The sequence below is a fragment of the Temnothorax longispinosus genome, chromosome 10 (genome assembly GCF_030848805.1).
Source record: "Temnothorax longispinosus isolate EJ_2023e chromosome 10, Tlon_JGU_v1, whole genome shotgun sequence".
Classification (NCBI taxonomy): Eukaryota; Metazoa; Arthropoda; class Insecta; order Hymenoptera; family Formicidae; genus Temnothorax; species Temnothorax longispinosus.
The window spans coordinates 219,380-245,615 of record NC_092367.1 but is presented as its reverse complement, the minus strand read 5'-3'; the positions used below and the strand labels follow the sequence as shown (position 1 = coordinate 245,615).

Below are 26,236 nucleotides of genomic sequence, written 5' to 3'. Positions count from 1 at the left end.
ACGATGTACGACGAGGAAGAGGCACCCCGTCCAGCGTCTTTAAAGAGCCGGGAGCCTCGTCGAACGATAATTATTTCTATCTTATTTCTTTCTTATTGCTTCTCTCGGTATCTTCGTTTCTTTGACTAATGTCCAGCAATACATCGAGCATATTGTAATCTTTTCTTTTTATTGTTTGAATCTAAGTAATATTTTACATTTGACGGAGTTAATTTGTCGATTATTCTTATTTTGAACAATTAAAGCGATACCACTCTTTTTAATGCAGAGGACAGTTACGTGAGCAAGCGATAGAAAATGACAAACTTGCGTGTGTCTTACTGAATTATTCTGAATCCCGGTTATACCAGGAAACGCGTTACAGGAATTTTACAGCTATACGTTCTCTCACGTAAAGGAAATTCGTAGAAGCAACAATGTGCTCATATCAGTAATGTGATGACTAATGCGTCTAGCATGTAATATCGGAGACTGATTAAGACTAGTATCGGGTCCTTGATTAAGCATACCACGAAGACCTTTGAAATTGGGAACTGTAAATTTAATTGCTTTAAAACATACGCAATTAAGTTACCCAGCTATACTACGATAGCGTAACCGCTATATGATTAAGTTAATTGCATGCGATAAAGTTCCAAAGTTCAATATTTGCCATGAATGTTTTAACAACAACCAGGACAAGGGCTATCCTTGACTTTAACACGAACGATAAGCAAGATGCGAAAGCTGTTAGAGCGAGATATAAAAATATTCTCGAGATTGAAGTAGAGATATTTAAAAAATAGAGACAACGAAGAAAAATTAGAAATTTGTTTCTTCTCAAGAATAACAAGTCTATGTGAAACATTGGTAAACTGCGTTGCATATACTAAAAGGTATGAATAAGAAAATGCCGGAAAATGCTTTCTTACGAATCTAGTTGCGGGATAAGGGAAGAAAATTGGATGACAAATTTCCCATGCCTCATGTGTTTATAGTTTTCCTTATTTACGCACACGACTCTTCCGCTCCTTTTATACGAGCCTACCAAATCGATTTTCCGTAAAAAGGAAAGAAAAAGCGTGCAGTTGACATTAAGAACGAATAACTTTTCTCGTTCGCGCGGCCTAACAAACAACGACAAAAAGAAAAGAAGAAAGTTATAAGGCAGGGTAACGATCGCGCCATCGTCGCCGCCGTCCCTGGACCCTACCGCTCACGAGCTCGGCTCACTCGGTCGTCGGTGGAGATGGTATGGAGGTGCACAAGAGCTCGACAGCTGATCGCGGTGGTGAGTCGCGGAGAGATCGGCGCTCTCCCTGCGTTCAGTCGCAGTGCGCGTTGTGGATCCGTTCGGTGCGTACCCTCCGATCCTGGTTCGATCGGTCATCCGGAGAATCAGCTGTGTGAGTGCAAAGCGTTCGCGATCGATCGCTCTTGAACGTTCATCCGGAGTATGTCCCCGAACGAATGCGGTGTTACGGACATAGTGGTGGCGGTGCATCAGTAATCAGACGACACGAGAGATTCGATACGTGGGGTGGAATCGCGGCTTGGTACCGTGGCGTATTCCTGAGCGAGTGCGAGGACCAGAGTGGTGATCCCCTTTGTATACCCAGAGACACTTCTGTCCTTCCGCGGTCCGCCCGAAGGTGTTTCGGACATCAGGCCGAAGATGCGGAGCGTCGTCGCCGTGGTATGAATTCGAACGTCGCGGCGGTAGCTGAACCCACTTTTGTCCGAGGGTGAGTTGTCTCCTTAACGTTGTCGATTAACGATACGCGCGTGCAATGGGACGGGCGTGTAACTACTTCGGTGGTTCTTCAGCCACCTTTATTGCTAGCTGTGCGTCATAGACACCGCGGATCTGCCCCCTCGTCCACTAATGCGGCAATCAATTACGGGATAGAAGGAGGAATTAATTTATTCCCAAGTGCAGCGGTCATTCCGCTTTATCACCGATCCTTCAATTAACTAATTAGCCTCGCTATACGCAAAGTGACGATGTGAATGTATCGTGACGCGCTGCGAAATCAAGCTCCGCGTAACGATGTTAACGCACTGATCGCGTAGTAACGCACGCGATTTTACGGTCATCGACATATTACTCTTCAGTCTCTATCGTAAGTGCTTCTGCTTTCCATTCGATCTTTTCGTCCTGCGATTGACGTCTCCATCTCTCGTCTTTGGCGATTTGGTGAACGCGGGAGAAGATCTGTGGCTCTTGTGATTTATATTAATTTATTTTTGAGACGATTGACATCAACGGAAACAGTCATCGTTATTTCGCTTGTTATTTCCGCGATACGATCATACGGCATTATTTGCAGCATACGGAAGAATCTTCGACTAGAGATGCGTTACGGCATTTATAGCTGCGTTCGTTATACGATTGTGATTTTGCTGTATAGCTTTTATAATTCTATTTAGAGATAATTTCATAATTTGTTAAATGAAGTTTCCAACATTATTATCATGCCACGTAGGGCGGAACAAGAGATTCCTCTGTCTGATAAAGGCAGACTCAAACGTATCTAGAACTAGAATCAAGATCCGGGTTATTTAATAAATGCCTTGGAATCAACATTAATATAGGACAAATGTAAGTACAATAAGCGAATTGCATCGAGCACGTGTCATATATGTGCATAACATCGCATTTAACGAGAAGAATTTGCATATATCAATATGATCGATTGTACTTACGTTCAGAAAATTGTTGTCCATTGGCAGACAATATATTCATATACATATTTTTTAGTAAAAATTTAGAAGATTTCAGTTATTTAAAAAAAGACCCGAGAGAGATTCCACTCAAAATATTCTGCACGAATATATAACTTTAGAAAAATATCAAATTATATTACGAAGAATTTTTGACTTATTATTCAATCTTTTTTTATCTATACATTGAGTATATCCTGTTAAATGATTAAATTTAATTAATCATGCGAATAGGAAAGAGATCATAAATATTCACAATTGTATTACTCTTTAAATAAATTGATAGAATAATTGTGCTTTTTTTACCATATCCGAATTGAAAGAATCGGAGTACTACCAGGATAAATTCATTAGTGCAATTGTTACCGCGATTAATATGGGAAAATAAATCTTACATGAGTTAAGTGCAGCTCGTCGGGAATCCCAAACTGAACTTTATCTCAGCGTTGGATTTAAAACTAAATGGGAATCGCTTTTCCGCACACTCCATGGTAGTTCCGAGTTCCGAGATACCTTATCAGACTTGCAGAATTGATTCTGTTGTGAGCAGAGCGCTTAATTAACGAAAACTCGGAACGATCGAGCGGCTATTGCCGCTCTGAGGCTGATCGGGACGTTTAGCTGTTCAAACAAAGAAGGTCGCTTGGCGGCCGACCGACCGATTCTGGAACGTGTCGTCCCGGAATAATAAAACCCGAACAATCCCATTTCGAATGGCGCCTAGCTGCGGGGGTTGCTGACACAGATGAACGTTGCGGCGGAAACAGTGGAAACGGCGCGCGGTGGGTACGCCGTTGCCGTCGTGTGCAATATGCAATTGCGCGCATCGTGCATCACAAACACGCGACCGGCGTAATTCCTGACACGTGCACGCCCTGCAAAAACAGAGATCTCGCTGCCGCGGTGATTTCCAACGGTCAAAATAGCCGCGAACTGATCTTCGATTTTCGAGATTCTGACACGGGAGATACGCGGAAACAGCATCAGCAAGATATACTGTGTGCATACTGTGTGCTGTGTAAATGAGAGATATACCCTGAATTATAGCATAACGTACGCACAGTGCTGACTTAATCCCCTTTAGGATTATCGATGTTCGAACCCGAAGCCGGTCCTCTCCCTTCCCTCTCCTCCATTTTTATAATTAATGAGTAAATAATTTTATTATATTTTTAATTATTTCGTTTGTATATTATTATTATTATTTTTTACATATATGTAGAGACGTTTCTCTTTGTTTAAAGCGAGAAAAACTCAATTTATTAAAAATATGCTTAAAATTTAAAACATTTTAGAATATTGAATCAGTTGCGCTAAACAAAGAATTAATCGCGTTTGCCCTTTTTTCTTAGGAATACATTATCTTGAGATTACAAAGTAAATTTGGATTGTTCGGCATTTTCAATATTATGTTATTATAATCTTTTTTTATTGTTCAGGTCAACTTATGACTCCCGAAACGTGTTTGTTCAGATTCTTACAAAATGTCAAACTCCTCAGAATATCAAAGGAATAAATTAGAGAGGCTTCAGGTTTCGAGATTTACCTGTTCTGATAGCATCTGCAAGCAACGTTGATCAGAGATTTTTATAAATTAAAGATAGCCCATTCTATCGCAGCATCGTCACGAGATTTGCTACTACTTTATGTTTCACTGAAAAGTAATTTTCTCTAATGAAGTTCGCTTTTTACACATTGTGCAAAAAGCATACATTGCAAATATCGTGTACAAAGACTTCGCGTTCGAGAAATTAAACAATAGTTACATCAAAAATATTAGACTAGACCCTTCAAGACACACGGTGGTTTCTGAATATACCCTAAACCTACATCGTACTTTCAACTGCGATAACATTAAAGTTCTTGATTTTAAGAAAAATTGTTATAAAAGACTTATTTCAGAAATAATTCATATCAAAGAATGAAAACAATGGAATTAATTCTAATAAAAACACTAAGGCCGGTATTCATAATCGGTTCTTATTTCAAGACTGTCTTAAGTAATGTCTTAAGATGCTAATACGGCTTTGTGATTGGTTCATGACGTCTTAAGATTGTACTTAAGACGGTCTTAAATATAAGAACCGACTATGAATACCAGCCTGAGAGTTTCTTGACGGCGCATATTTTGATATCCTTGACGAAATTTCTAACATTTCAGGTGTGAACATCGTAGATTCTTTCTTTTTTCTTTACTATGTTCATTAGTTATAATTGTAATAAACTATATCTATCAATTTTTTGACATGTAGGGGAGACCGGAGCAAACTCGACACTTTTTGCCAATTTAAATCTATCGTAGAAACTTGCCTTTCCACTGTAAATGCGTCTTTATGTGCCAGTATTATGAACGGAATTTGGTGACATTCTGAGTTATGGTGTAATTTTTAGTGCGACATAAAGCGTTTTTGATGGTAAAAAGTAATTTTTCTCTCGAAAATTTCTATACTCTTTCATCGAGCTTTACTCTTGCCTGAATCTATCGCGCGGTAAGTGATTTTGACGCGAAATTCGATGCTTTATACGAATCCGATAATAGTTTTTGCATATTTTCAAAATTTTCATGTTTTTGGAGTGACAAAAGTGAAAAACGAGGTTCGGGGCAAAGTCGACACCATGCCGTTTTATCGGCTCCCAATAATAAATAATGCTTGTCATATAGCTATATGGCCGTGTGCGCCTGTCTAATCGCGAATTTACTTGCATAAATTGTTTTTCAAACATGAGTTTAGATGAAAATAATTGAATGTTCAACAATTTTTGTTCTAATTATTTCCAATGATTGTTTTACTTAATTCCGAATTTTTGTACTTTCTAAATACATGATGAACAATGAGTAATGTATGTTTAGTTTCAGACAATAAAAAATAAGTTCCAGATCAAATTGTGTCGATCAGGCAAAGTATCGAGTTTGTGCCCCGACATTTTTCAATTTGAAAATTTGTCTTCGCGTCACTTTTTCTTTCCTGGGGGCAAAACTAAGCGACGTACAGCAAAATTTCCTTAAGCAATTTTTGTACCTGAAGGAACACTTTAAATGTGTACCATTAAATTTGTTTGATTAATTAATTGTTGAAAATTGCCTTTGAAAAAATCGTGTCGAGTTTGCCCCGGTCTCCCCTACCCTTAGATTCGTGATGATGGGAGGCAAACGACAATTGGTTGGGCATACATCTTTTCTATTACTTCTTCACATTCCTATAAGTTTCAGTTTTTCTTTAATTTTTTCTCTAAAAAAAATGTATTAACCCTTCGCAGAACACGTGTAATTTTGCTGCTTCCGTCGAACATGTAGGTCTTTTAGGCTAGTTAAGATTTTCAAGCTGTATAATAGTGCCATAAAAATCTGAAAAAATTCAAGTATACTTTCGAAGGCTTTAAGAATCTATTTATACCTTTATATATGCCTGATTCTTGTTTAGGTTTTTTTAATGAGTCCGTAAAGTCTCCGAAAAATTCAAAACTGAAATATCGACCGGGTCTTTAATGCCTTACTTGTTCTGCGAAGGGTTAAGAAAAGTGCAATTATCATGTTTATATCTTCAGACTTTAATTTGGATTTCGGCAATTGGTCTTTGCATTCTTACTTTGGATTATACAGCCTTTTTCTTTTTTTAATCGACTCAAATTTTACACCATCTGACTCGAATTTTCACGTGACATAATTCCTCTGGACACTTTGAACAAGCGTATTCTCGCCTCTCAACGACGAATACGTCAAATTTTATTTTAACTATTGAATTTACGACATAATAACTCGAACATAATTTGATTGTTAAACAACGTTATTACTTATAAAAAGATCATGTTTCTTTCTATTGTCGTAGCCTCTTATTTCTTGACCTTACATTCACATTTCTCACCTTTTTTTTTTGTTATTTTTGGTAATTTCGACAATGTTATATATAATCAATGATAATATCGCCGTTTTAATTTTCCGTTATGATTATTTGTTATTTTAATTTATATTTTCAATCTTGTACTGAAGAAGATTAAGTCAAGTCGAAACGTATATATTAAATTTCGTTTCTTTTATATTTGTGTAAATAAACTATTTATTAATAGAATATGTTTTTATTTAGCTCGTATCATTGGTCCGTTATCTCATTACTCTTTGCATTGCATGTAACGAGCCTAGCATTCTAATAATTTAAAGAATAGTGGAGTTATTTTGCTACATATAAATATTCCATATACAGAACTTCGAAATATAGAGTGATTGATGGAAAATATAAATTGGCACATATAATCATTTTCTTATCTCAAAAAGTCAAGATAAATTCCAACAAAAGTACCTCAATAATTTCTATAATTCAAAACAAGAAATTTGAAATTAGTTATTTTGACAGGGTTGATTGTTGACTGTTCTAGTAAAGTGCGAAGTGTATAGTAATTTCCGTGTATCTTGTCTCTCCGATATTTGATTTGTTTCTTCGACTAAAGAACACTCCTTCTTTTGTTTTTCTTTCGGCCGGCAATAATACGTCGTCTATACGCGATACGGATAATCCGTTCTTATCAAAAAGAGTAAAATTCAAGTTCGCATTGTGGAAGTTATCTTTTTTCCGGGAGAGAAGAACGTCACTGTGTAGTAATCAACAGTAAGATTGCATCTGCCAATTTCCTGAAAAGAGAGTAAAGCCCTATTAGGAAACTCTGTTTGCCGTTATAATGACGCAAATACCGATAACACTTTCTCGTGCGTCGCAATGGATTTCTTTGTTCTACATCTACCGCTGACAATTCGAATAAAGTATGTTGGTAGGTTTTAATGCTGACACGTTTACCACGCCGTATGTATGTTAGACGCATTACAGATATTAAGACAACCACTATTATTCCTTGGTGAAACCAAGCGATATTCTTCTCTCCGGTTGAAAGCGACGATTATTCAAAGTTTGTTCGATTCGCGCGTGTATCGGTACCGGGGGAACTCATGCATATTTCTCTGCAGATTTGCATGATAATTCATAAAGAACATAGAATATAGAACTTAGCTACCGATATTATTGTTCGAAAATGACTGTGATATGTCGCGGATCACGATAACATATTTTTTTTCTTAATAATTTTGCAACTTTTGCAGCAACACAATGGATAAACACAATTTCTATTTTTTCGAGTGTTTTTCCGGTTACTCTCTGGATTGGTATACGCAAGAAAACTCAATATGCACATTATTTTAATAGATGCGCGTTTGCGATTAGTACGAGAAATACGTTGTATATAATATATATTTTACTTTAATTATGATGAGAATGACGTGTATCAAAATTAATGATTTATATTATTTTGTTGTTTGTATTAAGTTGTTTGTATTAAGTCTGCAAATACAAAAGAATGTTTTAATAAGTCTAATTGTAAGTTAAAACTTTTTTCCAAAAAGTAATTTTTACACTCTAAACTTAAGTTTAAGTTTACAATATAGAAATTATTTTGTGCCTTTAATTTCTTGCTTTCTTCTACAGGCCCGAAATGGAAAATCTATCGAGTCACACGTTTTAACAATTCATGGATTCACGCAACGAATCTTATCGACTTGAAATAAGAGATGTTCATTTGGTTATCTCCAACATTTATATATACAGTATCTAATATTGTCGAATCGATGGGCTTCCTAGAGACCATTCTCAATCGACTGGTCGTAAATTATTGAAATCTTATTCCGTTTCGTCTTTCTTAAAAATTTTTCGATAATACAGCACTGAAATATACAGTACCTACAGTTACGATATCGTGCGTCACGGCATGTTCAGCTAACCGTATGACAAAGACGAAACAGAAAATGTTGCTTCTGATGGAGACGCGACACGATTCTTATACGCTGCAAAATGCCCCGACAGTTCTGAGCCATTACTTTAAGTGCGCAGAATATCATAATGGAATTCCAAGTGTTGCACGCTGCCTGAGTACTCTCAACGGGTTGTACCTTTGACAACTTGGACTTGTCCACGCTTTCGAGTATCATTGTCTTGTCGGAATAAAAGTCGAGCGTAGAAATAAGTTTGTGTGTTGCTCGGTGTAATAAAAAGTTATTCTAACATGTAAATGTGTTTACAGCACGATTGGATGATGGCTGACCTGAAGAATCTCACCCTGGGCGGTGGCGGATCATCCAGGTACAGCGGCGATGAGCAGGTGCAATTTATTCCAGGTGGGAGTCATCAGGTGACGATCAGATCACCCCCTCCCTCCTTACATTTGGAAAATCTAAATAATGTGGTCCACGGGTAAGATTTTATTATTATATTGTGATTGTTATACGCTTAATTATTATTTGTGCGTTATTCGAAGTTTGGATTTCAATTTGAGGCCGCTAGGTTAACGATAAATTGAAAGAAAATAAACCTGCTATAAGTAAAAATTAAAATAGTAATAATTTATCGGTTTTAGTGCTTACGATTACTCATAACAATCACTCGTAACGTTAAAAATAAAAATTATATTCGAACAATAAAAACGTCAGTTACGTAAAGATTAATGGAATCATTGATATATAAATGTACACGTAAACATAATTGTGATTTTAAACTTTACACGATGCTATGTTCAGTTTCAAGGTAAAAAATCAAAATCAGTTAATAATAAAATAAAAGTCAATGGTAACGAGTTAGGAAAATTAATTAATAACACGAAACACGAGAATGATCAAGGTGAATTATTTCAAAATAAATTTGTGAAATATTGTATATTTTTTGTATAATTTAACGGCAAATTTCGACGAATTATTTCATTAAAAATATTTAATATAGTATTACATTAGTGTTAATAATTTAGTTTTTATTATAATTGATATATTTTTTTTATAATGGAGAAATCTGTATATCATAAATAAGTGCCGTGTGCATAATGCGTTTTATACATAAAAATGAACACTATACATAAGTTCTATACATAAATGAGAAAAATGAAACACATGCAGCCAATCAAAACATCTTATTATAAGTAAACTGGCACCATTGAAGTAAGAGTTAAACTTTAGCCGAATGTATACTAGATTAGATGTTAAATCGTTAAATAATGAATAGCTGAAAATGCATTGAATTTCTTACGAAATTATACGGTAAAGGCAAAAGTACGGAGAAAAAAATGAGGAATATATTTGACCTGATTACATAAAAGTCTTTCCTTATGTAAACGATAAAAATTTGAAACACTATAATATAGGTAATATCAAAGCTATTATATATTTACTTGACTCATACAAGTAGTGGTACTACAAAAAAATTTGATTGATGAAAGCAAAAATAATGGCTGATGGAATTGAAATAATAAAGATTGCGTTACTGTAATAGAATAGAATTTATTTACTTCAGCTTTACAAAAATTAGCCAGGAAGGGACTTGGTTTACAATTAAATCTTATCCTCACTCATCCGTCCATACCATGCGTACACTCACTGCTCTCTTAAACTAACCTAACTACTTAAACTTAAATCTATCACATCCTTATCTTTGGCTTAATTTATTTCCTTTCTCTTTTTAAATTCCTTTTCCCTCTCCTTCCATAATTTCCGCAACATCTTACTCTTATCTAAATCTAGATTATCACTCCACAGCCTTTTCCACTTCTCCGCCCCGTTATTACCTAAATTCTTAAACCATACACTTGCTCTCTGACATTCCTCTACATAGTGTTCCATACAGTCATTGCCATCGCCGCACAAAATACATTTTTTACAATTCTCTTCTAACCAATATTTGTTTGCTTCTTCCAAATTTCCGCATCTCAGTTTTATTAAAGCTCTCACATTATCACCTATCCTTACCCTTTTTAAATTATTCTTCTTTAAATATTCCGGACCTCCATCTAACTTATCTAACACTCTATATCTTTTATTATACCTTACCTCTAGGATTTTATTTTCTTCTCATTGTCTCTGATTATCCGTTTCCCTACTTATTATTTCATTCTCTAAATTCGCTCCCTCTTTTCTCAGTTCCTCCAGTATGCCTATTCCCCATCCATTCCTGTTGTAATATCTTTTTCTCAATACTATACATATCCTTCCCCCCCATAAACTTCCTTTTCCTTCCAACAGTGCCTTACAATATCTCCTCCCATACCATCTAAAATTCTTTCTTCATATCTCTTTGCCCTTATGCCCCATCCCACCTTTAATTTAACCATACCTATTATAGTTCCGTTGATATCACATACCTTGGTGTACAAAATTCTATAGCAAATATCCAACGAATATAGTCCATCATTATTTTTTCCAACTCTACTTTCTCTTTCCTTCCCCAAATTTTTACCCCATAAGCCATAACGCTCTGCACCAAATATTTAAACATCATCCACCTCCTTAAGAAATCCTCCCTACATAATCTTTCTCCTAGTCTCCAGACTTTTCTAACGCTATCCTACCTTTTTTCCTCAATTCTCTAATGTGATCCTTATAGTTACCCTTCTTGTTAAACGTAAAACCTAAATATTTAAAAGTCTGTACCTCTTTTATATATTTTTCACCCCATTTCCATACCTAGTTGCCTTCTTTTCTTTTCCTATTAAACACTAAAATCTTTGTCTTATCTAATCTTATCTACCTCTATTCCTCCTATTTCTCTCTTTTCCATTACCTCAGCTAAATCCGCTATATACAGATTGAACAGAAGTGGACTCATTATGCGTTACTGTAATATAATTTATCTTGCTTGTGGTTATAGAGGGTTTTTAATGTTTTATAATTGCTATGTCATTAAGAGAGATTATTAAATAAATAAATCAAAATTGTTACTAATATATTATTAATAGCTGATAATCGTAAAGAAAAAATAAAAGTGTTGTGTTAAAGAAGAATTTTTACATTATTCACCTACACAATAGATGGAACAGTATGGAATAGTACTTAGAAAGAAGGTCTCCAGATTACCTTGAACTCTATCAGACAGCCTTCGTTTCTAGCCTTAAGAAAAGGGAATCTAGTTTCTTTGTTCGGCCTCGGGTTGAATATAAACCGCTTATGATTTACCGTTTAGAATTCTATAACACTTACTTACGATTACTTACTACGATTGTCGATTTTGATATCGATTTACATTATACAATGTTACTTCATGATTTCTTATAGAAATGTTGTTTGTTTGTATCAGACAATACACATTTATATGTATTTGTATATAAATTAACATCGTCCATCCGCACTCACGACCACTAAGCTCTTATAATGTTTAATTAATCAAACAGTTCTAGAATTAGCATAAACTATTATTTAACATCAAATTGATTTTTTCCTCAATTAATTATGTTAAATCTGTCATATGTGATAAACGTAAAATTAATTTTTTATTTTATATAATAGTGCTATACTAAGTTGCTTCAAGATGCAGCGAATTGTAACTAATGAATCTAATAATCATATGAAGATTAGTTTAGTTCGTTGTAAATTAACCTTTGTATCATAATCTCGAAGATCAAGCTATCAAGAATAGATTTATTCCGATGTACATAAGTCAGAATTTGGCCGTGCGTCATGAAGACTGTGAATGAGGGAGGGGAAGAGTACAACCCTTGGATTACACGCAACCTTTTCCCTTAAATACTGAGGTCTAAAAGGGATTTCAAGGCTTTAGCTTCGATCGTGCTTTTCTCAAGGCTTGTCCTTAAACTTGGTTTTCGACCAAATTTAATCTATAACCGCTAAAAATAACGTTCAATTTGCATGCTAAAATACAGAGCTCCATTATAAAATGACGTAACTTATTCTGTCTATAGGTAACTTATTCCTAAATTGCGTATCATGCAAGTAAACTTGTTATTGTCAAAGCTAATGACAGTCGGAATGAAAATCCCCTGCGATAAAAATCTTTTTCGCGTGCAAGAATAATTGAGACGAAAATAATAATTAAACATAGTAATGCACAACTAATTAATCACGCTAGCTTTTTATCTCGTTTATTATCTCAAACGATAGGAAAACTCAATGATAAATCAATTTTTCTTAAAGTCAAACTAAAATTCATAGGTAGAAAGAACAGCGATATAGTTCCGAAATATTCAAGGATATTCTGTATTGATGGATTATCGAAGAATTGCTTATTAGCATGACAATTGATTCTAATTTCAAGGCTCGTATTGACGATCACAGTCAAGGTTTTTGACCTCGCGGGAGGTTCGATTAAGCATTTCTCGAACTTGAGCATTTTCCGAGACCGAGAAATGCGCGAACTCATACTTGCATATACGTGTGTAGTTTAAGCTCTCAGTGCTCTCACTCGTAATTTCAATTGCAATTTCTTGAAAGTAAACATCGGTGTGTGTGTGTCGCGAGATACAGTCGGTATTCACGACTCTCTGACTCATCGTCGAGTGCACCCGTAACGCACCGGACAAAGACGCCTTTCCTTTGTGCGACTCTCTCGATGATTCCTGAGAGTCAGTCGAGCCGAGCGAGTAAAAAGGTACATCTCCATGTTACTGCGTTTCATCATATTTCGTACGATGAAGATATAAACTAGTCCGAAGCAATATCTCTCTCCCCCCCAAAATAAATCCTAAAAAAAAATATACATAATATTTTTGTCTTCTTTATTTTTTTGTATGAGCAATTTATGAATTTATACGGTAAAAAACCTTTTGTATTTGAAAGGATTTCTATCTGTGTAGAAATTTTCATGGTAAATTTTTAACATACACTGGTGATAATGTAACATATTGCCATTGTGTTATTTTGACTTTTCTGCGTTAAGTTAATAGTCAACGTAAAAATAACATAATTTATATGTAAATGTACGATTTCTTGGTGACATATTTTATAAGTATTGATATGAGCACCTAAATTGTGTTACTTCCCTCTCTATAAGAGTCTCCATTTATTAAATCGACATCTTCCTTTATATATATAGATGTGCAAAATGAGTGTCCAAACTCCAAACTCATTTGAAATAAAAAATGCAAAATACTTAGTTGAAATCTTTTCATTTAAAAATGCAAAATACAAAATGCTTTTACAATTAGACAACTAAAATAGGAAATGGAAAATAGGCATTTTTAAAATGGTTTTTAAAATAAAAATGTTTTTTTTAATATGTGTTTTTATATATTTATTTATATTTAAATTTTTATTTTTTATTATTTGTCCAGTCCAGATCGTAAATGGCATTTTTCTCTCTAATTTTAATTGTATATCAACGGTTCTGTTTTACTTATTATTATTGTTTGTTATTTATATTTCTTATACTATTATTTCTTATACTTGACTTAAATTCTTATTTCTTTTAATATAAATTTAAATTGTAAAAATTTAATTACAACTTCTCCAACACGTCACATACTATTGTAGTTATAATGTGACAAAATACATTAAAATAGTCTCCTTTTGCAATTTTAACTGCAAATTTCTTAAAATTGTGACGTGATAGAGCAATCAAGAGACACGGTAGTGTCTCGCGCCAAGTATACGCGAAGCGAGACCGCACCGTGACTCTTTTACGCGAACGCACGATTTAATAAACGGGACCGTATTCAGCGTTAAAAAAATACGGGAAATGATTGTATTCTTGTTCGTGTGCCGTTTTTTGTTAAACGGTGTTATTGATATCACGATTATTTTTTAGTTTTCAAGAAAAATGCATTTAAAATAGAAAATGGGTACCTAATAAAAACCATTTAAATGGAAATATAAAATAGTTTTTGAGAAAAATGTGGTATTTTTTAAATGCAAAATACAAAATAGACATTTTACATTTTGTATTTCCATTTCAAATACATCTATTTCAAATAATGCACATCTCTATATAATAAAGAGATATCGCTGTCTTCTGTTTTTTTTGCAAGAAAAAGAGGAAAAGGAATAACATTCAATTTTTTTTTTAAATTAAATTTAACATTATAAATATGTTAATGTAAACTTTGCTTTCAGATAGCGTCTATGTGTTACAATTTTGTGCTAATTTTTTACACATTACTGTTATTTATTTACATATTTCCCTTTTATTAGATTAACATAAAAATTAGAATGGATAAATTAGGACATGTAAAATGTGTTAAATTTAACACAAAATTTTTTACTAAGTACGGAATATAAAGTACTTCTTTCTTAAGTAGTTGAACGTAATTCAGTGCTATATTGCAAGATAGATTCTTTAATATTACGGAAAAATAGGAAGTTGGTACTTGGTATTTTAAATTTTTATAGTGTTATTACGTTTTAATATCATACATATGAAAAATCGATAGACAACAAGGAGAACTTATAAGACGAAAGTTTGCAGAGAGCAAGGTTTTGTAAGACTTGGCTATACAAATGCAGACAGGCGTATAGAATCGAGTTGAAGTTTCGCACGCAATATTTCTATTACCTGATATTATCGTCAGCGAAAGTATCGAAAATTACGCATTCGCATTTTGATCACGCTGTCTATTCGACTGACTCATTTGCCACGCGGTCAAAAATACAAAAATACGTGCCTTGAAAAATTCTCCATTAAATTTATTAAATTTGTAAAAAATCTGCGCATACTTCTCTCTGCAATTTATTAAAGTAACAAATTAAAATAAACTAACAATTTTACCATTAATATCATATATTGTAAAGCTAGATAATTTAAAAATAAATTAAGCTAAATTTAAAAGTAATTTATTTTACACGATAAAAGATAATAATAGCATTGTGCTCTTTTAAATTTATGCGTTCTGTGATGTCTTCGTTCAATATCTAAGTCAATGATTTTGAAATGCGCTTATTCATGACTCTAAGTAAAGCTTTTGAAAGTGAGTAATATTCGTCGGGGTGGCAAAATAAATGCATGAAGTTTTATTGATTCTACTTGAACTTCAAATCTTTACGAGACATTCCGATTATCCAACTGCCGAATAAGTGTGGCTATTTTCATTGGCGCTGTCCGTTGAGTGCAAATTATTTGGTCTTTTTTTGCGAATTAATATCAACGTTCTCTCGTTTCTTCGGGATTTACTTACCGCAACGTCAAACTTTACTTACCACTTTTATTGCGTTCCATTGAAAGTTTTTCCAACGCGCGCGATCACCGATGGACGATAGACGGATATACGCAATAAAATTGATTGCTTTGGCGAGTATAATAAAAAGGCGAGGAAAAATTTTCCCGTATAAGTATGATCGATCCGCGATTCTCGCAAAAAATTAAATCACGATAGTGAATCATCCAAATGGTGATTAGAGACAGTCACAGAAATATTTATATCGATCATCTCAATACAGCAAAGTTTCTTATTCATGTCTACCCGAGCGCAAAATAGTAAAAATAACTGATCCCGTGTTTTTGTCTTCCTTTAACGTTAGAAAATAGTAAACTTTCACGCGGCCATAACCGCGGCAGAAATTGCAGAAAATTTACGTTTACAGCAGGAAACTCAGAGTGCACGTAAAATCGTTATTAGCTACGAGACGTAATGATGCACCGTGACGATATACGATACACGAATATAAGAGAAACGATTCTGAAGAGATGAACTGAATTTCTTCTACGTGCTGGATTTATTACACGCGATTATAATACCATTGGATAAATTCGATATCGTATTTTATGCTCATTGGACATTGCGCGGTAATAAATTTTTCCTTAATGCACTTGCAAATTATAGTATAAATCGGAAAACCCAAATTTAATAAGATAGGAGGAGACATCACGTACACCATTGTTCTTCGAATGCTGAAAGTGACCATGAACTAAATATTCCGTGTTCTGCAATATTGCATCTATCTCACGTTCAACAACGCTCTACGTTTTCGAAGACAATCGGTCTCATTACTCAATGCTACGGATTAATTAATGGGATTGGCACTGCTTGTCACACACGCAAAATAAACGCGAATTGCGTTGAAACGTTGAAGAGGATGTGCGCTTAATATCCAATTGTTGCTTCATCCGATATCGTGTGCACAATAAGGCGAACTCATTTTTCAGTTAATTACAGTCTTATGGAGCATACTCCTAAAATTTCGTTGATTCGTAGTCCGCATTCAACGTGGCGAGGATCGCATATAGATAACTATTTTTTAACGTGTGCAGCGGTTTCGCGCTTCTCAAGCAGGAGACAGAAGCAATACGTGGGCGTTATCATAGTACAACATATATGTTTGGCAAGGTCACGCTAAGACACGTAAAAGTTCAGCGGATTTCTGCGATTTATAGAGCACCCTACGCTAAGCTCGTTATCGGTCGAATGCAGACATTCGGTGGGCGAAATTAACGAATGGACGTTTCGATCGTTGTTGCAGCTCGCAGAACAACCTTCACTGCAGTTGCAACGGCACCACGTCGAACGGGGCTGCGGCTACGGTGTGCACCGGTGGTGTTCTGGCCAGGAAGGTGCCGAATCACAGTGGCACCAGTCCCGGACAGAGCAATAAGAGGCCGGCGGTAGCACTGACGCATCTCCCGAAAAGGCCGCCGGTCGACGTGGAGTTCAAGAACCTGGCCTACAGCGTGTCCGAGGGCAGAAAGAGAGGTGAGTCTCGAGGATGAGCGGCAATTGCAATTACACACGTCCAGTTCCCGGGAGAAAATCTAATTCGCGTTCTAGCAGCGCGCGTCGAGTTCATTATCAATCATTAATCGCGCGATCGTCATCGCGAGAATGAAATAAAAAAGAAACCGAGGTGGGACGAACGAAGCCGCCTACTGTAATCAAATTAACTGCTTATGCCTCGGAATAACGTATCGGCACGGTGTATTTTCGACGCCGCGCGTATCGATTCAATAACGCCTCGCTGTAGAACGAAGACGTAGATAATTCAAGAAGTTAGAGTGATCGGGTTGAAGTGGCGAATCGAATATGCGGGGTACCATGCGGTAGGCTTTTCGTCCCATCGCAACGTGTGTGAACGACCTGGCCGAAAAAATCGATAGAAATGTACGGGCATGCAGGTAGACGTTTCGGTGCAGTTGCATCGTCCGCGCGGTGCAACTGCACCAGCGATAAAGAGGTCAGCCAGGGGTTTTTGTCTGTCCGAGGGATATTCAATTCGAATGTATCTCTATATAATAATCTGGCGAACGTCATTGGCAAGATCGTAGCGAGAATGTTGGCAATCAGCTATCGCCAGAATTGGAGCGCGTTTAGATCTTTATATTATAAAATACTAATTTATTTATTTTTGTTGGATATATTCGTCACTTCACGTTAATCAAAATCGGATAATGCCACTCATATTTAATGTATCTCTTCTATAACTGTACATAATAGTGATACACGCTTGGAAAGTCTCAATTTCTGAAACCTTTAAATTTTCTTAAAAATTTACGAATCTTTCTAGCGATATAATCACGCACTGCGGACAAAATGCTTTAGATTATAGAGGAACATATTTCTCGCGTATCCTCCATTTCTCTTTATTATCTTCGCTTTATATTGCAGGATACAAAACCATTCTAAAATGCGTAAACGGAAAATTCAGATCTGGAGAGCTGACGGCGATTATGGGACCGTCCGGCGCTGGAAAGAGCACGCTTATGAACGTTCTAGCAGGCTATAAGTAAGATCATTTCGGCGGAAAATTAACGGCGCATTTGGGTTGAGCGAGAATTGTAATCGTTTTCCGATACCTTCTAGAACGTCGCACTTGAGCGGCTCGGTGCTGATAAATGGAAAGGACAGAAATCTCAGAAGATTTCGGAAGATGTCCTGCTATATCATGCAGGACGACCAGCTTCTACCTCACTTGACCGTTTACGAGGCGATGACCGTCTCGGCGAATCTGAAGTTGGGGAAGGACATCAGCCAAGATGCCAAGAAAGTAGTGGTACGAATAAACATGATTTCTCTCCTCTCGTGTCTCTCCTCGTGAGAGAGACATAAGTCAGACTATTTCAGCAAGTCTCGTGCTTGAAATCTTTCCTTGTAATCGAATCGACAGATTGAGGAGATTATCGAAACGCTTGGCCTACGCGAAGCCAGCAACACGCAGACCCAGAGTCTCAGCGGTGGGCAGAGGAAGAGGCTGTCGATAGCGCTGGAGCTCGTCAACAATCCCCCGGTTATGTTCTTCGACGAGTCTACTTCCGGCTTGGACAGCTCTTCTTGTTTCCAGTGTCTAAATTTGCTCAAGTCCCTAAGCAGAGGAGGTAAAGTTTTATAAAGGAGTTTATAAAGGAGTCGTTACCGATACGTGCTGGTATCTCTTACAGGAAGGACGATCATATGTACCATCCATCAACCGAGTGCGCGACTGTTCGAGATGTTCGATCATCTGTACATACTTGCCGAAGGCCAGTGTATATATCAAGGCAATGTCGGTGGCCTAGTGCCCTTCTTGTCATCGATGGGTCTCGAATGCCCAAGTTACCATAATCCAGCGGATTACGGCAAGTATACTCGATGGAGTTTCCATCATCCTAATCGATCCAAATTTTAATTGTTGCTTCTATATATATATATATATATATATATATATATATATATACACAAGATTTTAAATTATGATTTCTTTTGTCAGATAAACTTTTAAGATAAGATTATAATTTCAATCTCGAGATTTTGAGCATCTTACGAAGATTAATACTCATCGTCTAAGTTTCTTATGCGGTGCGTTAACCAAATTTTATCGTTTTAGTGATGGAGGTTGCCTGCGGGGAGCACGGCGAATGCGTTCACAAGCTCGTGATGGCCGTGAACAACGGCAAGTGCAACAACTATCAGCACCATCAGGGAGCCATCGCCGCGGCGCAGACCGTGTCGAACGACATCGCCAAGGAGTCGCCGCAGGAGCAGACAAAACCGGAGGGAGCCGCTTTGATACCGAACGGAGTCGCGAAGCCACCGACTGGCGCGACGATGATCAACATGCCGGTTTCATGCACGACGTCGTTGCTGGACAGCGCGGAAAGTATAGAGCAGAAAGTCGGCTTCCCGACGAACGGTTGGGTGCAATTCTGGATATTGCTCAAGAGGACATTCCTATCGCAGATACGAGATATGGTAAGCACGGTACTTATACACAGAAAACAATGTTTGCAATGTCAAATTAAAATATTCGGTGAAGTAGGACAACGTAAATTTAGTGTTTTATTTTATTTTACAGACAGTAATTAATAAAATTGTGCAAATTAGAAATTTGCACTTGGCTTCCTCGTAGAGGAAGCTTTAACTTCCGCAAATTTGGAGATATCGATCTATTTCTAATTTTATTATATTTTTCAGTCTTTTCTACCCCTATTTCATATATAATTCTTTTAAATTCGGTTGATTAGACTTAGCTTTATATGCGATCAAAATTATGGACCTTTGATCGCGTATAAAGCTGGGTCTAATCAACTAAATCTTAAAAAATTATAAATGATATCTAAAAAATTACGGAAGTTAGAGCATGAACGAACAACAGAGCAAAAAGTCAAAATTTAAAAAAAAAGAAGCCCTTGATTATTAGCAATTTTTATTAATTCTATTATATTCTTCAGTTTTTTCTACCCCTATTTCATATATAATTCGTTAAGATTTGGTTGATTAGTTCTGGAGTTATAGAAATTTCGGTAAATTTGGCACACACACACACATACACACATACACACACACACATACATACATACAGACATTTTTTAAAATTGCAATTTTTCGACGTTTTAGAACATTCTGAACACATTCAGAAAAACAAAAAAAATTTTTTTTTAACGAAAACAAAGCTTTCTCTATGAGGAAGCAAAAAGAACTGTCAAGTTAAAACTTACTTATACTCATATATACGCAACAATCTATAATCTTCTTATAAGAATTTTAACTTTTTATTTCAACTTTTTTTCTTGATTGAACTATATAAAATTTCGTTTAACTATATAAATGAATTTACTCAAGCAAATTTTCTTCGTTTAACGCAATATAATCTCATTTCAAGATTATATAGATTGTTGAATATAGATATGAGTATATAAGTCTTGATTTGACACTTTTTTTCTGTGTAATACACATAAATCGAAATATTCTTTTCTACCTTCTTTTCTAAGGAAAATGACATTACCACGTCAGAAGCTAATTGGAACCTAATTGGATACAGTTATGCAATAAGGAACTAAATGTCATTTTCGTAATTTTTAGTTCTGCATTGCAATTAAGTAATGACAGACAGGACAGGAGATTTTCTAAAAACGTATATAACACATAGAATTGTAATTGAAAACGATTATAGGTCGGTCATTATATTTGAGATAACGTTAGCACAGAATTTCTAATATTTCGCGAAATTTACTCTAGGAAAAGTAAGATTTTGGAGTTGGTTCCGCATTGCAAAACTGCGTCTAATTAATCTATCCATACTTGCATAGATGCGTAAGCATATGTATAAGAAAATGGATTGGTCTATTTCCTTATGCACACGTATATGTGAACCAATCAATTTTCTTATGCTTATGTTTATGCGCTATGCAAAAGTTTGTCTGGACAGACTCTAAAAAATTGTATATTATGTCGTTGAATAGATGCGACATAATTTTTTATTGCAAAAGAAGATATAAGTTTCTTTATGGAAACTTCCTATACTGGTGACATAGACACAACTTTAAGATACCTATCTGATTTTCGCCTTGTTGTTTTTGTAGACATTAACAAGAGTAAGATTGATCTCGCACGTAATCGTCGGCTTCCTGATCGGCGCAATTTATTACGACATCGGGAACGAGGCCTCGGAGGTCATGAGCAATGCTGGATGTGTCTTCTTCACGGTGATGTTTCTTATGTTCACCGCCATGATGCCTACGATATGTACATGTAAGTGATTGACGCTGCGCCGTCGCGAAATGTATTATTCGCAGTGCTTTTATTGTCACTATGTCACTTTTATTGCAGTTCCGATGGAAATGTCCGTGTTTGTAAGGGAGCACCTGAACTACTGGTACTCATTGAAAGCTTTTTACCTCGCGAGAACACTGGCGGACATCCCATTCCAAGTGAGTACAAATTACGGTCCTCCATGCCCAATTAGAGCTAGACATATCGAGACGACTCACGCGATGGTAAATCATTGCAGATGGTGTACTCTATAGCCTATGTGATAATCGTTTACTTCCTTACGTCGCAACCATTGGAGGTGGAGCGTTTTCTTATGTACCTAAATATATGCATACTGACATCGCTGGTTGCGCAATCCCTCGGTCTGCTGATAGGAGCAGCAATGAGCGTGGAGGTAATGTCGATAATCGGCAAAATGTATTACCCATAAAGAACAACCTTTCTTTATTACATATACTTAAAACATGTGCACGACCGATTTCCTCCTAGCAAACACCAAGTAACATACGTAAGTTACGTGTTAATTGGTGTTTGCTGAGCTGTTTCCTCCAAAGTTCTCTGTTATTTAGTCGATATTATCGTCCACAGAGCGGAGTGTTCATCGGACCCGTGATATCGGTCCCGATCATCCTGTTCTCTGGCTTCTTCGTTAATTTCAAAGCCATGCCGAAGTATCTAAAGTTCCTCTCGTACATGAGCTACGTGAGGTACGGCTTTGAGGGCACCATGATTTCCGTGTACGGCTACAATCGGGCGAAGCTCAAGTGTTCCGAGTACTACTGCCACTTCAAGAGCCCGACGAAATTCCTCGAACAGATGGCCATGGAGAACGCAGTCTACTGGGTGGACGTCGTCGCCCTGCTCGGCTTCCTGCTCGTTCTCAGAGTGATCGTTTACTTCGTGCTGAAGCTCAAGTTGCGATCCCTTCGTTAAATACTCTAACTAATAGGAGTCCAGGACAGACAATAATCGATCACGTCATGACTCTACGACCACCATAAACCACGATCTGAATATCATCCAAGATCATACTTTCGTATGATTCGTAAAGAACCAACGACGAAGAAGAGGATCGGGAGAATTATTTTGATCTCGAGATTGAGAAGGGTAGAACACGTCGTTTTTGTCGTGATGACAAACGCCAGTGGCGAAGAAACGCAGTGTGAAAGAAGTATCCTACGAAAAGAATATACGCTTCGAATAGAGACATTGAGGTAATGCAGTAAATTATCTTTTGATTCGAACAATCGTTTGATATTTGCGAACTTTGATACGCGATTTAAGTCGTTAGAGATTTTTATTTAATTTTTCGTTTCTCTCTTTCTCTCTCTTTATTGAAGTATATAACATTTTTTTTTATTATTTTAATCGTGTAGCGGTAACGCTTCGAAGGGTGCTTAATTGATCGTAGCGGTGTTTGCGATACCAAACCGAATGATCTCTGCCGTTGGCAAAAGAGGACACTCTATCGTACTTGGTTAGTTCAAGTAAGTAAAAAGTAGCTACCGGGAGTTATATACCTCGACAAGAGGACTCGAATCTCTGATTAAAGACGAATCATAATCTTTTAGATAGGCATTTAAACAAATAGTCCAGGCAGGAGTTAGGCTATCTTCGATCAATCGCGCATTAACAACAGTAGGCCGATTCGCGATATGGCAATACGTCGGGCTATCTGGTATCGAATTGAAACTGCGAACGCGTTTATAGCCAATTACTACGAACTCGCCAGGAGCCTTAGGCCCATTTGAGACTCCGTGTCCCTCCAACGAGCGCGTTTAAGCGCGAAAACGCGAAAATAGAGGTTTCTATAGGTAGGCAAGGTAGGACATATGCGGATCGTTGAGATAAGTCTTTCATTATTTCTCATCTTACATATTACACATAGTTGGCCACGTTTTCAATTACGATCGCGACGAGTATCACGGTGGTAAACGAATCGCACATTTAATCGTAATAGTGTCCCCGAACAAAAATTCGCCAACTCCGAGAGCAAACGCTCGTTCACAAATGGCGTTTTCGTATGAACGAGACGGTAGAAACGCGACATGTCTCGCATAATCACATAATCGCTCTTTCTTCATATCGTAATTTCGTCGATTTACCTAATAGCTAATAATAATTCATAAGAGGGGAAAAGATGAGGAAGAGAAGTGTTTATTGTAAAAAGCTCACACTTGACCAATCACTAGCTGCCTGAGCGTTGCTTTTAAGTGCGAGTACTAAGTGTTGTTACACTTATCATAGTATAAAAAAATTACTCTTCAAACGATGGGAAAATTGTATAAAGCTGTATAAAGGTGACATAAATGATGCGTCAATGAATACGTTTCCTTTTTATAATAATGCGATTCGCGGCCTATGCTTGAGTATATTAATTCGGATTTATTTATTCAACGATTAACGAAGACGACAATGATTAAAATCGTAGATATTATCAATTTATTTTGGACACAGTTGAGATTTGCTGCAAATATTACTAATACTAATCGATGCGGCCGTGCCGCACTAACAGACAAATCGAAGGAAAAATATAAATTTGGGGAGAAAAACGATTTATGCAATATAGATATTGGATTTCAGATAATCTAGGACGTCTTTTATTTTTAAGAGTTAACGAACGTTAGTTATGGTAATTGTTTGTATAATATGCACAAAGCTACAGGTGTAAATAACAATGAATGTATTTCATTTTTTTTTATTTGTATCAATGAGTAAATAGCGATAATGGTAGAACGACAAGGCAATAGAGTCTATCACAAAAGGAATAATTTCGTATATTTTACCTAATAATCTCTCGTGCAATATTTTCTATTACAAGTGTACTTCTATTAGATTGTGGTAATGGTACTTTTTTTTAGCCAATTGACGATTTCGTTATCCGCATAAGTGATAGGAAAACAGTATTTATATTTTGATATTATTTTATTTTACACATACATTTATTTACTTTATTATTATAGATTACTGTAAATGCATGGCAATATGATAATAATATTTGAGCTTAATTAAGTACGTAGATTTACTTATATATGAAATATTGCGATAGTTGAAATAATTTCTTTGAATCGAAGTTAATGCCTTATTTTGACTATGCAATATTTTTTCTTTCTTGCCATGTAACAATATCATTTTCAGAACAATTTAGAACAGAATTTAGAACAATTTTTAGGTGACGTTATAGTAGATATTAATTTTTAAGATACTAATTTGTTTATACAATTATAATCCACGCATCTATAATTTGATAATTTTTATTTCATTTTATTTCAGAAATTATCAGTGTTAAATATATGTATATCACTAGAAATATTACTGAGATTTTTATAAATCTGGCTATTGCAAAATATATTTTCGCAGCATTAAAATGCGGAAGCAAATGTCTCTTTTTTGCTAAAGAATTTGTGCGCGTGCTTTCCGCGTTATGTGATTCTGATATTAAGTGTATATTAGAAGAAGACGTATGCATTAAGCCGTGGAAAATAAATTTGTATATTTTTAGAATTATATATCTTATAGGTTTCATTGATTATATTTGTACTTATTATTAAAGGAAAGGAGGTATAGGTATAGCAAGGTATATAATTATCACGATAAAATGGGGAGCACAATTTTAGTAATTTTAGCAAATTTGCTGTAAATTATTATATGTATCTTTCTTATTGTATTATGAAACTAAATTTAATTTCTCTATGCCGATTATTTGCTAAATCGACAAATGAGTGGGTTATACATATATCATGTCAAAAACATATTGATTAATTAGCTTTCTGCGTTATTACGTAGAATGCTAATGATTTGATATTAACCAAAAGGGAAGGCAGATGTTACATGACACTAGGTATAAAAAGAAGTTTGATCTGCTGTAATTAAAGTTCATGTTTACAGTGGCATTTGTAAATGTATCGATATCCCAATGACAGTTTTACATGCACGCGTGCGATACGTGGTTAAAATGATAATTGTTAACGCACTCAGACCTCGATGTGCTGCTCTGGAAAGTTTTATCCTGAAAAAGCGCGCACACTATCCTCATATAGCAATATTATATAGTGTACTGTAAAATTTCTCCCGATTTATATTCAGCCACACAATCGAGATCTGAACGTGCAGTACGCCGGCGTATCGATCGTCTTTTTTTATAATTAGCTAATTCCGATTATGCTTGATTGTGATATTATTTCCTGTTGATCAAACTTCAACTTCGCATGACGCCGCGCAAGTCGCACTCTTGAGAGGTCGGAATAATGATCGTATTTGATCGTATCACGCGCTCTGTGTTCAAAACTTCACGAGCGTTATCGGTATAAAAGCGCGCGAATTCTTCATTGTAAACCCATAGATCAAGAGGGATCTCACTCGTGAATCAAGAGGGAAGCGCAGAATGTGTATAGGGAAGGGTTGCAGCATGTAAGAATCCATTCAAATCCATTTATCATGCGTCTGAACGCGTACACACACACACACACACACCCCACACACACTAACATACACCAAAATAAACCAACACACATCACACACACCAACGCATACATACATACATTGATGTACAATGTTTAACGTTACACGACCTCCATTCCGAATACCGCAATCTTTTTCCACTACCGTGATTTTATATGACGGAAAGAATGTGAATGCATTGTGTGATTGCGCGCACGCGAGTGTGTACATAGAGACACGAGCGTAGAAGAGATATCTCTTTTTTGAGATGATGAAAAAGAAACGGGGAGTGAACCTCGCCGGATTTCGGCGCTAATGTACTGCGTGTCTTGATTTTATCGAGGAACGTCACGTTTGTACTAAAGCACAAATGAATAAACGATTGTATCGATGA

The 26,236-nt window shown here is 36.0% G+C and overlaps 1 protein-coding gene across 1 annotated transcript; it reads left to right on the top strand.

Moving 5' to 3' along the window:
• Positions 1–1,202: 1,202 nt before the first annotated feature.
• On the top strand, positions 1,203–26,236 carry Atet (ABC transporter expressed in trachea). Its single transcript, XM_071791880.1, has 12 exons — positions 1,203–1,724; positions 8,764–8,933; positions 16,904–17,133; positions 18,043–18,160; positions 18,238–18,427; positions 18,542–18,749; positions 18,813–18,989; positions 19,238–19,602; positions 21,213–21,381; positions 21,460–21,560; positions 21,641–21,796; positions 21,991–26,236. The coding sequence occupies exons 2-12, from the start codon at positions 8,773–8,775 to the stop codon at positions 22,333–22,335; spliced, it is 2,220 nt and encodes a 739-aa protein (XP_071647981.1). The 5' UTR covers positions 1,203–1,724; positions 8,764–8,772; the 3' UTR covers positions 22,336–26,236.

Excerpts from the sequence above, each read along its gene's own strand:
- Atet (XM_071791880.1), top strand. The coding sequence starts at position 8,773 with ATGATGGCTGACCTGAAGAATCTCACCCTGGGCGGTGGCGGATCATCC. Across the intron at positions 17,134-18,042 it reads GTCCGAGGGCAGAAAGAGAG|GATACAAAACCATTCTAAAA; the intron begins GTGAGTCTCGAG and ends TTTATATTGCAG. Across the intron at positions 18,161-18,237 it reads AACGTTCTAGCAGGCTATAA|AACGTCGCACTTGAGCGGCT; the intron begins GTAAGATCATTT and ends GATACCTTCTAG.